A 13,507-nucleotide genomic window follows, 5' to 3' on the forward strand; every position below is an offset into this window, starting at 1 on the left:
ATTTACTTCAGACTCCAGAAACCTTGAAGAGTTATTTGGGAAGAAGTGGCAAAGATATTTTACATCTACACCATCCTGTATGAATCATCATCCACATAAGGTGTCCATCCATAATTATGACTTTTTAGTAATTCAAAGTCCACAAAAGTAGTTGAAACAACTTCAGACCTTACCTCCACATTCCGACTGACTTGTAAGCGTCACATCATCAAGTCCACTTAAGTCTTTCCGAACTGAAAAAGACAAGAATGATGAAAATGGTTCTGATAGCCTCTTGCATTACAGGTTAGATGTTCACTTGCCATCAAAAATGGAAGATATGACCCTGCTGCAGGTCGAAGTACATAATGTGGAGCTGTTCTTGAACTGGCTATCAGAGATACCCATTTGGTAGCACACCATTAAACCTGACAGCAAAATTAGACTTGCCATTTCTGGTCACCAACAAGGTTAAGATCAGAACACATACATTTGCTCAGGATGGCTAACTCAAACTTCAGCACTCCAACTCACCTAATTTCAACATCAGTAGGACTTTAATCCCTATCAGACACCACTCAGATGATTTACAGTTAACAAGACTTATAACAGAAGTCTTCAAAGCTGGGACCTACATCTACACAGTAAGAAAAAACTGCCAGGTTTCAGACTCAAAAAACATCATTCCAGAATAGTACTCCGCATGAGACATATGGAGTGAGCAATGAATTTGGCAGTGCCACCTGGATATCACGTAGCAGTTTGTTTTATCACCTTGGCACGTGTACCCACTGAAGCAATAAAACAAGCAAGAAGGTCAAGGCATTTAGCTGTTTGTACATGCAACAAAAGTAAATTTTGAGCAAAAACCGGCTGTCTTTTCTTCTGTATTATCAACAGAGTCAAGAGTTTATGCACGTTATCAGGAAAAGTATTCTGACTTGTTGGATAGCAGCAAGGAGGTGACTCAAAGGCACCTAGATCAAACTTGGATTTTGCAACTCTAGAGTTTGGGGGGGGTGAGGGGGGAGGGAGGGGAGGAGTGAGGTTTACAGTTTATGGGAGAGTAGAGAGAAAGCACACATCTGCTAAGCGCTCTAGAAATGTTGCTACTCCAGAGCTAGCAGTTCATTTAACCTGAGTGAGAGGAAAAAAAACAGGAAGAAGAACAGATTACTGGTCACTGCTTGGTCTAAAACCAAGCTATGATGATATTCAGTGACACAAGACTACTGGAGAACATGGAAGTGCACACATGCACCTCTGGATCTTTTCAGGGGAGGAAAATAAAGCTGTGTTCATGCTGAGAAGAAAACTGTAGTTTCGTGAATACATAAAGATGGCAACCTCACAACAGACCATTTGGAGGAAGACAGAAGACTCATTAGGATATGAGTGGTTAGGTATCATCTGTCCAAGTCAGAGACAACAAATTTAAATTTGGATGTTCATGACTAAATTTATGAAATAACATTCAGGGGCATCAAATGTTTTTCTTCAGTGAAAAAAGCTCACAAGCTAGGGAATCTGTACACACAGTCAGAGCTGACTGATGGACAAAGGGTGCAGGCAGAGTGAACGGAAAAGCTGTGGTTTTCATAGAATCACAGAATGGATTGGATTGACAGACAACCTTGAAGGCCATCCAGTTCCAAACCCCTGCCATGAACAGGGACCCCTCCCACTAGACCATGTTGCTCAAAGCCCCATCCAGTGCCCTGAATTCCCTCCAGGGACAGAGCATCCACAGCCTCTCTGGGCAAGCTATTCCAACACCTCACCACCCTGTGAGTAAAGAATTTCCTCCTAGTATCTAATCTAAATGTATTCTCTATTAGCTTAAAACCATTACCCCTTGCCCTGTCACTATCAGACTGTGTTTTGTGGGAAGGGTGTGCTAGTCTCCCTGACAGTAAGAATCAGGACACATCTACACAGCATATTTCAAACAGAGCTTCCCCTTTCTATGATGCAAACAAAATGATGTCCATCCTGCTCCTGCAGACAACCTGACCAGAAGCTGTATGAACACAGCTAGCATGGCACAGAGCCTGAGATAATAAATTTTGCTTAGGGATGTGGTATAAAGCCTAGGTCCATCACCACACAAATCACAATCATAGGGCTGAAAAGTCTGAACTGCACCTGCTTATTTCTGGAAAGAAAACATGAACACGGTTAAAACCAGAAGGGTGAAAAAAACCCTATTATCAGATTGCTTCTTCTACCATTAACGTGCATGCATTCTGCAAAGTGTACTTTGTCTTAAAAGAACAAGCAAAACTGAGAAAACAGACCCTCACTAGCAAACATCAGCTTCTGTTAAGCAAACACAAACCCCTTCTCAGTAGGACAGTTTGGAGGAACAGTGCTCACAGGGAGGCTGTGTCAGCCCACAGAAACAGAGAACTCACTAGTCCCAGAGTTAGCTATGATAATCAGACCTAGAAGAATTACATGCAAGCAGGAAGAAGACTCAGAGCGGAGTATTGCCACTGCCATCTAGAGGCCTTAAAGACAGCTGTTACTTTCTCTCCCAAATCCCATTTACCAACATTTGGTTTCAAACATAAGAAAGTACAAGTTGCAAGACATAAGTATACTTTGTATATGATAATATTATATACTTTCATGCTGTTACTCTCTTTAACAAATCCTATTTGCCAACACTGGGTTTCAAACACAAGAAACTACGACTGTAATTTTAAGTGTATCTTCTGGATTCTGAAGAGCAGTTAAAGCCTGGTGGCCATCCAGGGCACCAATAACTGAATAAGAATCCTCTGAAATGAATGCAGTAGTTCAAGTCTTAGACCTATTTTTCATGCTCTGGACAAATTCAAAGTTACCTTTGCATTTATTGATCAATCTCAACACGATTTTAAAGTTCCTTGCAAATTTCTACTACCAGAGATTAAGACATCATGAATGCTATTCACCCTTTTGGAATTAGGTGGGATTACATACATTCACATCAGAGTTCAGTCCCCGCTGATACCTAAAGCAGGGTATCTTTTTGAACAGTATCTTTTTGAACAACAGGGCACCAGAACTTTTAAAGCAGACTGGACAAACTCTCAGAAAACGTCCTGTTAGAAGCAAACTTGCAGCAGAGTGGACAGAGTTCTGCTGGGCCCAGCTTCTGGTTTTTTTTTCCCCTTTAATCTCAGTTTCAATTTATCTGTAATATCAAGCAGACAGAAACCAGATACCATTGTATAAGGCCACTTGACAGAAGGAAACAAACCTTCAGAGCTGCAGTCAGACAGGCTGTCAGTTAGGGAGTCAGGCAGAGGCTCAACAGGGCCGATCAGTTCAGATCCATCATGCACCTCTCCACCCTGAAAAGACGGAAAGAAATTATTTAGCTGCTGTGCTCTATGGAAAGTCTCATAATATAGTAGTGATATTCAAAATTAATTTTTCTAAACAGTAAACATTCCACTACCTTTCAGTTAACACACTTAATTGAGCCATACATACCTACAAAATTAGCTTGAGGTGTGATCCTATTACCATTCTAACCTATTTAACAACTGTGTAAAACAGCTGATAAAATTTCTCACAGATTTCTACGGGTGTAATGCTCTAACATGATGGAAAGCACAGCACTAACATCATAATAGCAAAGTCCTATGCTACAGCAAGAGAGGATATGCTCAAATGCAGCAGCCATAGACACAGAAACAAAGGAAAGAAGCTGCTTACCTTCAGAAGGCCTCAGGTACACAGGGATCTCCAGCAAGATACCCTTGCCTCCACTGCCAACCCTTAAATGAGATTTGGAAAGGAGTGGATCCTGGCTCTACCCCTTGCAGTCACCCAGGTGAACTGCATGTACCTGAGCTCCCCTGGGCTGGCCCTGCCTTCCCACCAGGTGTTCAATCACTGCTTCAAGCCCTGATTTACCATTTCCACTACAGATGGGTCACAGTAAGCCTGACCAAATCCTTCTAGCTAAACTCCATACATTGCAAAACATAAAATTAGGACAGACTTCTCTGTAAGAGTATTGAGGTGCTGGAACAGGCTGCCCAGGGTGATGGTTGAGACACCGTTCTTGAAGATGTTCAAGAAACATTTAGATGTTGTACTAAGTAACACAGTTTAGTGGGGAAATATTGGTGGTAGGTGGACAGTTGGACTTGATGATCTTAAAGGTCTTCTCCAACTTTGGGGATTCTATTATTCTATTGAAATTCAAAATGCACTCCCTCTAAAGAACCAAAGCAAAACAAGGGTTTTTGCTCAGGCCATGGTTCCTTGCCATAGACTACTTAGGTATCAACTTCAGCTTCCGTGGTAACATAAGTCCTGTACCACACAGGCTGCAGCAGGTCTAGAATTTTACATGGAGAGTACAGTGAACCTCTGTCTCCCTTGTGGTTCAGTGTGTGCCTTTTCATGGTCTTCCCCAGGTCAGCAGGGCCCTCACACAGAGGTGTCTGCGGCTCAGATTAATAGTCTAACCAGGGTCCAGTACCCTGAGTTTAGAACAAATGAAGACAAAAACAGGGCCAGCACATAAGGACAGTGTTATACCCTTCTAAGCCTGGAAGGCATTATAGGTAAAATATCAAAGGAAATAGTTAATTGAATGAGGAAACACCTTGTTTCATTTTGTTTTGGTTTTTTGCTGTTGTTTTGTGTGTTGAGAGTGTCATTTTGTTGTTTTATTAATTTTCTGCTTCGCATTTCAAGTTCATCCCTTCCACACAGCTTTATTAGAAAATGCACCACCTCCAAAGGCATTTCTAATCTATCTTGAACTATTCCAACACATTTCCACACAGGTCGTTCGTTTTTCTGGAGTCAGCAGTACATAGATAGACACAGCAGCCCCCTCAGTTCTAAGACTTCACTGCCCAACTCTACTCCTCCATGACTATGCTACTTGTCAGATTTCTGTGCACAAAACCACTCACAGGTGGAGCTGAAGGATTCTGAGCCGGTGACTGATCAAAACATGAGGCTTTCTTACAGAAAAACATAACACAGTATCAGCTAGTGTGAGTGCTCAAGCTATTACACTTGCATAACTCTCCCTGTAGACATACTTACTAGCATAAAAATTAGTGTCATTCTAGGTTTGCTCATTCATTGCCTTATAAAGTCAGAAAACATTTGCTTTAAGTCTAAAACCAATACTTTCATTAAGAAAAAGATTAAAACACTTCTGAACAAATATCCAAAAGCACAGAAGTACTTAAAAATAAAATCTAAAAAGTGCAAATGGAAATAAACTGAAAAATATTTAACTCCATTTTCCAGTTTGGCACTACTTCCAATGCTTAATGAAAAATATATGAAGTATTATGCAATAACAGCACCATGGAGGTGAGTTGTAATCTGTAAGTCTTGCTGTAATCTTGCTTTTGCATGTATCATTTAGAGAGAATAAACACGTCAATACACTTGTAACCCGATCTAAGCCAAATGAGTATTTCCTTGTTTTCAAGGAGTTATTATCATGTTTACAAGTAAATTTATGTTTATCTGCTTGTGGAACACTGGAATTAGCTAAGTACTGAAAATAAAGAGGTCTGAAGGAATTTCTTAAAGTGAACTACTTCAGATGTAATAAAAAGGAAGTCTCATTGCTGTCCTAAACTATATTCTGGTGAATGGTTCTCATAACACTGTGCAAGCAGCATATTTGACTAGTTATATGCCAAATTTGTTGTCATGGATTTGAACCCTGAACAGGCCAAGAAAAGAGTCTCCTAGTTGTTCATTCTTCTAGTTTGAAACTATAAGCAACTGCATTAAATAAATAAATAAATAAATAGTGGCAGTGTTTTTATTGCTTCCCCACAGCACCTAGATTTAACATCGCTGGTTTTGCTCATCATCCTGTAAGCAAAAATTCTGAATTCTTCCACCTAAAGTTCCTGTTGAACTTTCCTTCGAGGTGTGATACACCTTTTTGTTTTGTTCCTCAAAGCTACATTTTGAGAGCAAATGGAAAACAGCCAGTTGCTTCAGAACATGTATCAGACCAGCTGGTTGGCACTCCATTGCTTATAAATAAAGCAGAATCAGCAGTATACTTTATTTCTATCAATAAGAAAAATAATCTTGTAAATACTAACAAACCTTAAAAAAGTCTTCAAGCTGCTTGCTGTTATAGAGAGCAGGGATATTAGCAGAAAACTGCAACAGGTCTTCAGCACATTGCCTTCTTTCTTCAATCACAGTTTCATCAAATCGTCCTGGAACAGACACATGGATTGACAGCTTTAGAAATAACTAGACATTTATTCTGCAATAATCACCACCACAGAGTAAATAGATATTTATTAAAAACAAAAAAACAAAAAAAAACAATGTTCTGGAGACAATGCCCTGAACCTATGGAAGTCATTTGAGTGCTTCAGGAGAAAACAGCAGATCTTCAATCTTCCTATTCTCAACTGTCCCTAGAGTACCACCTTCTGCAGCCCACTCAGATGATGAAAGCTGGCAGCTACGACAAGAATCTTTCACACTCTTATCGTAAGAATATGTGAGGCAACACTCTTCATTAGCCAAGAGACACTAACGGATGTCCAGTGTTGTCTGACAGTAAATGATACGTGCGCAATTTGACAATATGCCAGTCAGTGTCAGCCTTGATTACAGCCCAAATCCTGTAAGGAGCTGAGCATTCTTCATGTGTTCTCAAGAATGATGCATGACATGAACAGAAAGCAGAAATATTGCTAAAAGCCCCCAAACAGATAATTGGTTCCAAGGTGCTATTTATAGAGACAAATCACAGTGAGACAGGGAAGCTACCAGGCACTGAAGCAGCTCCGTGCAGACAGGGCCTCATCTCCCCTGGATTCTGGAGGTAATCAGAGCTGGGAGGCAGCTCATTTACCAAAGTGTACAGTCCTTTCCTTTTTCCCTTCCCAGCACCCAAGACGTTCCAATTAGAAAGAAAAAAAAAATGTTTAAAAACCAATCCCACAGCTCACCTCAGAGATTTGCTTCTCAGGAGAAAGAACCCTTGCGTTACTACCTTAAATACACATTCTTCACAATTGCACACAACTTCTTTTAGCTTTTCATGTCAACATCACTTTGTTGTTGAAATAGTTATAAGTTTACAAAAGGAAAAGGGCAGAGGTGAACAGTAATAATTGGAGGAGAACAGAAAAGATAGTTGAAACAGCTATACAGAGGGAAAAAAAAAGGACTGGGAAGACAAGTTCAAGAAATAGTATTGCTGTAACAGCATGACCATAAAAATAAGAGCCACCTGTAACAGCTCTGTGACATTAACCTTTGAAGAGGACAAAAGATGCATTCAATACAGAAGCAAAACTCATTTATACTCAGAGCAAGCAAAAAATATATATATATCCCAGAAGAAAATATCAAAGCAGGACTCTTTCCAGAAATTCTTCAAGTAAATAGCTCCTGCCCATGTGGTAACAGAAGAAAGAAAATAAAACTAGAAAGACATGTACATACTCAGAAGATCACAAACACAGCTTTGGGGGATTATTTTTTCCATGAAAAGAAAGGAAAGATATCACTGGGCTAATTTTCAGCTGGATCAGCCCCGTGATTTGTTCACCCCGGCCATTCAGCTGTACAAACATTAGCAGACATACAAAAGAGTGGGCAACAAGTAAGCAGAAAGAAGGCAAAGGCAATGCAGTCACATTCAGTGGAAGTGCTGAAATCAGGCCATATCAAACTGCTCATCAAACTTCAGAGGCCTTCACAGCAACACTGTAGGAGCATTATGTATTTTTGCCTCACTCCAATCAAAACAGGACATCATGAAAAAACAATTTTCCTCAGTAAATTGTAACAGCATGAAATAAATTAATCTACAAAGTAACACAGACACTAATGTAATGCATCAGAAAATTGATTACAAGGAAATTAGCAGCTAACAAGGTCAGAAACGTACAATCTGCACAAGAAAGTGATTCTGTAAGACACTGTTCCTGGTTTCCCAAGGATCCTTCTCTCTCCATTATACTCCTTCACCAAAACCAGTGACTTTCTTCTTCCTCACCCTCTCCAAGTTTCCACCAGGCACAGGCAGGATGCACTCAGGCCTACAGGCTGACAAGGCACTTACTCGTATGCAAGTCCAGCAGGCAGCAGTTGCCTCCTCCTTCCCTTAGGGGGATGCAGCGTGGGCACTCTACTCACCAGGATACTGTTTCACACATGTCACACGAAAATCATTAGGTTTGCAGCCATCTCACCTCTCAAATTTAGCTGTTCCACATGAGCAAGAGATTTGACTTTCTGACAGTGCAATTATATAAGCCTTATTTTCTTAGGGAGCTGAGCAAAAACAAAATTCGCTAAGATGTATGTTGGAATAAAGCCACTGAAATGTTAGTCACTGTCACATTTTCCAGCTCATCAGTATCATGATACACCAACAGAACTACTTCATGGGATGGAAAACTATTATTTGGCACTGGTTTGCTCACAGACTGTCATCTTTGCAGCAGTTCCATTCCCAGACACTCACTGAACTCCTTCTCACTCCCCTACTTCTCCTGTAGCGCAGCACCTAGATTGGTCTCTCCATTCTCACAAAGACTTTCAGAAGTAATCAGATACCCATCTGACTCTTCAGATGCAGCCTACATGATATGTTCCTGCACCCATAACATGGGTGGAAAAGTTTATTCTACTTGTTCTGTCCTTCACTTGACTTACTTCTCCCTCATCCATAACAAGTTTCATATTTTGAAGTAAGCAGCTTAAAAAAAAACACACACTTGCAGATATAATTTTCGAAAGCTGTGCTGTCGAACGTGCATGGCAGCTCAACTCTTCAGGCGTGATGCATCTTTGGTTATCCCAAATACAGCAGCACAGCATGACCTATTCATTTCTAAATCCTTCTCAGTACTCCACATCACCTCCTGAAACTCCGAATGCTGCACTTGAGATTTTGCCGAGGTTTAACACTTTCAGAACAAGAATAAGCTCAACTGCCTGAACCAACAGTGCCCACGTGTAAAGCATTCTCTCCATAAAACAATATGAAGCATTATTTAAAGCACATGCATTAAAAAGAAAAAAAAAAAAAGAAATTATGTTGTTGGCATCTACTAGCAATGCTTAAAAATAACTAATATAAAAATGCAACAAGTAAAACATTACCACAGTGAAAAAACGTTGCAGAAATGCTTTGTTAAAGCAGCTTGAAAAGGGGAGCTCTTAACAGAGGTGTGCTTTGCAGCTCACCTTTAACTGAACAAGGCTGAAAAGAAGTTTGTAAAAAACTCAGCATCCACAAAGGCTACACCTTTTCTCTAATACAAAAAGCACTAGGACTGCAGATACATGCTTTAGGTGGCAATAAAACTCACAGCACCTATTATGCATAGAAGAGATGCGGAAGAAGCTGTTGCAAAATGTTATGTTTTTAATTAAGATAAATCTTCAACTGGAAAAAAGACATTTCTGTTCCTTTCTGCTATCTATGCATTATTTAAAACTTGTTCTTATGTCATTTCTTCTTCCCTGTATTCTTCATTCAAACTTAGTGAGCTTTGCTTAGTTTGGTTTTTAACTTCAAAGAGTATTTTGTCAACAACTACACTGAGACTTTCTGTAGATTTCCTTCCCTTTGAATGTATGCTGCAGTTACATTTGTTCGTTCCATACAGAGGAAAGATGTATTTTAGAAGGGAATTAATTCTATTCTTCCCTTGTTTACAGAGGCAGTACAGTAACAGCTCCAGTTCCTCACCACCTCCACTGTAAAGGACTTTTATAGAACATATTATATCAATAAACATTTGCACGTATATCTCTAAAATCCACCAGCACGTAAGTAATTCCATTTAAAAATAATAATAAAAATACCAAATTGTGATAGCAGAATGCCTATTGGTAGGACATTCACAACAAACCAAAAGATGGAGCATTAATCACATAGAAAAGATATCTCCATGTAGATGCAAAACAGAATGCATAACTCAGAATGATAACTCAGCATACTGAATTATCAGTATATTTCAGCAATTCAGGAAGAAACCATGCTTACCAAACACTATCGCTTTGGCAAAAGGTGGAAAGAGTTCTGTATGTCTGCAGAGGTTTTTATGGATTTGCCAGAGTTCTTTGTGCAGTTTCTTAAAGTCGCTGTATCTCTTCCAAACAATTATCTGAAGCACAGAAAGAGGTGGGGAGTATTAGTAGGGTCACTGTTCACAGCACAAATATATCGTCAAGCAAATCAGATCACTACCTTCAGCAAATGCATTTAACATAAATACACAATCTGAACTGACAACCGTGACAATCATAAAAAAATAGTGGCTCATTACCTGTCCCCAGCCCAAATTTTTGCAAACAAAACAATAGCATACAGACTAAACATTAAGGGAAAGATGAAAAAGGGACACAAGAGGGTGAAAGCAGCATTGTTTCAGCCACAGTGCAAATTGGTTACACAGGAAACCACTAAAAGAAGGAAAAAAAAGCCAAATAGGAGCATTTCACTATCCAAAACACAACAGCGTGCTGTGGTTCACGCAGGTATGGGAAAGAGACAACAGCAAGAGAAAACTAGGAGAAACAAATCAGTACAAGTAAAGGATTTTTATGGAATCTTATGGACAGAAGATTTTTTATGGACAGAGCATTAAATACCACGACCTACAAACTAGCTGATAATTCATGCACCTGTACAAAATGCTGATTATGGGCAAATGCAAGTCCAAAATTTTTATTACTAATAATCCTGGTCTAAAAAAAATAATTCTTTTTGTACTCTAGACTTCAGAAATGCAAGGACAGGCTTCATTACAACAGATTTTGCTGATCTGCCCTTTTCAGAAAGAAGCAGCCATCTCGCAGCCAGGAACCTACGTTATCCTTCTTCCATCCCATTCTTTGTATCCTTCCATTTGAGGAAGTAGGAAACCCAGTAGGAAAACCAATCAGGAGAAAAATCAAGCAATAGAATTGACACATGACTGTTAACAGGTTTGCTAACGAGATAAATAGATAGATAAATAAATAAATAAATAAATAAATAAATAAATAAAAGAGTGTAATAAATTCATAAGTTGATTCCAGTGTTTCATCAGTCAAATGTCCCAATCCAGTTAACACAACTAAACACCATTTTAAATATTCCAAATATTTCTGCTTTAGCCAGTTGCATCCTCTTGGGCAATCATCATTGAAAAAATTACTTTTTTCAAGGAGATCAGACTTAGAGATAAGTAAAAGGTTTGATTTTAGAGTAATTCTTGTTTTCTTTTTAATCACCAGGCTTCCCAGCTGCCAGTGGATGCAAGTCATATCTACTGAACAACGCAGATATAAGGCAAAGGGACTGTTAGGAGTGGATATGCAAAGTTTACTATAGCAATACTCTATCCACCTCATCAATTTAACTATGTGTAAAGCAGCTGCCCTGACTCAGCGCCACACACGCATCCAGAACTCAGCTGCAATTAGTATTTGATGGAGTTCAACAGGCAAGACGATTAAAAACAGAATCTCCCAAGAAAGCTAACTAGTGATTTGACTTCCAGAAACAATAATTTTCTGCTGCCGTATTTCCCTCTAATCCAATATCCAGAAAGCGGGTGATTAGCACTTCTTGAGTTTCTTAAGAAAGCAAAGTCACAAAACATCAAGTTGCAGTACTGTCAGTACTTGGAGACAATGGGAAATGCTGATAAAAATTATGAGCATTAAATTCTGTTCCACTAAGAAATATATTGTTTTTTTGCTGCTGCAAACGATCTCCCAGTAGCAAGGAGGAGAAAACAAATAGCCTCTAAAGCAAATGAGCAAAGGTCACCTTAATTTATTTCATAAGCCCATAGAAATCATGCCTTTGCATGCATGCAGCTCAGCAAAATTAGCAAAGCCCCCACTCTAATATAGTCATTAGAAATCAGTTTGGCAGAAGGACATGTTATACTTTGAGGCACAACAAAGCACACCATGTGTATCATAAAACTTAAGTTAGACTTGTAAGGCAATAAGGTGTGATCATCATAGCTGGAGCCAGTAGATCTCTATTAACTCATCTGATCCCTGTCTTCCACAATGAACAACACTTTCTCCTCAGCAAATAAGGGAGGGGGAAAAAAAAGAAAAACAACCACGACTGCCATAGCTAGAATTAGTTCATATGCCATGTTGCCATCATCAGCACCCAGAAGCAAGGGAATTGAAACAAATGCCACTAGCCCTTTGGTATCTATTAACTCCTCCACATACAATTTTACATTAACTTCATTCTGTTGAGAGAAAAACCCTTACAAGGTTATCTTCCTTCCTGTCCCATCAATAACAGGTGGGGATATCTTGAACTCTAGTTGTCTGCAGTGGGAGAGACAGTGTATTAGAGGTATTCTAAAGTGTAGTTAGAAGAGGTGACAGAAAGCAGAACTGAGGTGACTGTACATGGCCTTACAAAAAGCTGCACGTACATAACTCATTTATTAGCATCACAGCAGTGCCACTAAGAGACTTCTGAAAACGCAGGCAGGAGTAGCCAAGTGGGGAGGGGTTGCACGATAGAGGCCATAAAGCAGGAGGGTTGTTGTATATAATAACTCTGTCTGTTGGATTTCTAGTTAAGTATTCCAGAAAATCAAGGTAATTTATTTTCAGCAGGAGGAGATGAGAAGCATCTTTTTTCTTCCTTCAAACATTGCCCACAATTCTTTTGCTTCACAGGTGATCAGTATAATAGCAAAGCTCCCAGTGTATGTTGTTTTCCCACTGTAACTCACTCTCCTGGCAACTATAGTCTACAGTATTGCTTTTAGTAACTAGGAACTTGCTTGCTTATAACAAAACTGCATCACAGTACCACGCTATCACATGCAAAATAATTACTTTGATACAGTTCAAAGTGGAAAAATTATCAACGAGTCCATGGCACATTTACGTTTCCACGTGGAATCCTGCAAGGCTACCCTACATCTACAAAGTAAAGTAAGGACTAAAGGATATGCTTTTGCTGTTTTTCCAAAATATTTTAAATATATTCACACAGCACACCAGCTGAAAGGCACTCAATGTATTTTTCTGAGGAACAGCTCAACAGCTGCTACAAAGCGTTTCTCCCACAAATGAAGATTAATGTAATAGCGGAGGCTGCACATGGGTAGGCTCAATTCAGGAATCTCTCTGGAAGAGGAGACTAAGCTACAAGCTAGTTTCTCTATGATTCTCATAGGCCACTTCAATCTTCTACAGCTTAAAAATAAATAAATGAATAAAGCCAAAAGCATGAACGCTCATGCTTGTCTCATCCTCAAGACTTCAAAGAAAGATGCAACAAAGGGTTATTGGGTGTAGCAGGCAAGTCTCACCTCTGCCAAGCCACTAATCAGTAACTCATGTCTGACCATACAGATGCAATGAATTCATTTATGGGCTCTTCTTTCATCAACTATCCAGGTTCTCCTCAACTGTGGTAAGAGACTGCACCAGAAATTCAACATATGCATGTTACTCAGTGTCTGAAAAGTCGTAAGGTTGTGCTTTTGACGGAAGATACAGCATGTACATCATAACAGTATCA

The 13,507-nt window shown here is 39.4% G+C and overlaps 1 protein-coding gene across 4 annotated transcripts in view; it reads right to left on the bottom strand.

Moving 5' to 3' along the window:
• The window catches only part of RPS6KC1 (ribosomal protein S6 kinase C1), a 79,610-nt gene that overhangs the window by 60,802 nt on the left and 5,301 nt on the right, over positions 1-13,507 (bottom strand). For 2 of the 4 annotated variants that reach the window (XM_015857288.2, XM_015857287.2), the window contains exons 3-6: positions 9,995-10,115; positions 6,076-6,191; positions 3,227-3,320; positions 174-233 (exon numbers count right to left, since the gene is read on the bottom strand). In XM_015857288.2, the coding sequence (XP_015712774.1) occupies positions 174-233; positions 3,227-3,320; positions 6,076-6,191; positions 9,995-10,115 (391 nt within the window). Of the gene's footprint in view, positions 1-173; positions 234-3,226; positions 3,321-3,687; positions 3,719-6,075; positions 6,192-9,994; positions 10,116-13,295; positions 13,408-13,507 lie in introns of those variants that run through there. The other 2 variants (XM_015857289.1, XM_015857290.2) reach the window with 2 other exon arrangements.

Source organism: Coturnix japonica, chromosome 3, assembly GCF_001577835.2.
Source record: "Coturnix japonica isolate 7356 chromosome 3, Coturnix japonica 2.1, whole genome shotgun sequence".
In the NCBI taxonomy this organism is placed as follows: domain Eukaryota; kingdom Metazoa; phylum Chordata; class Aves; order Galliformes; family Phasianidae; genus Coturnix; species Coturnix japonica.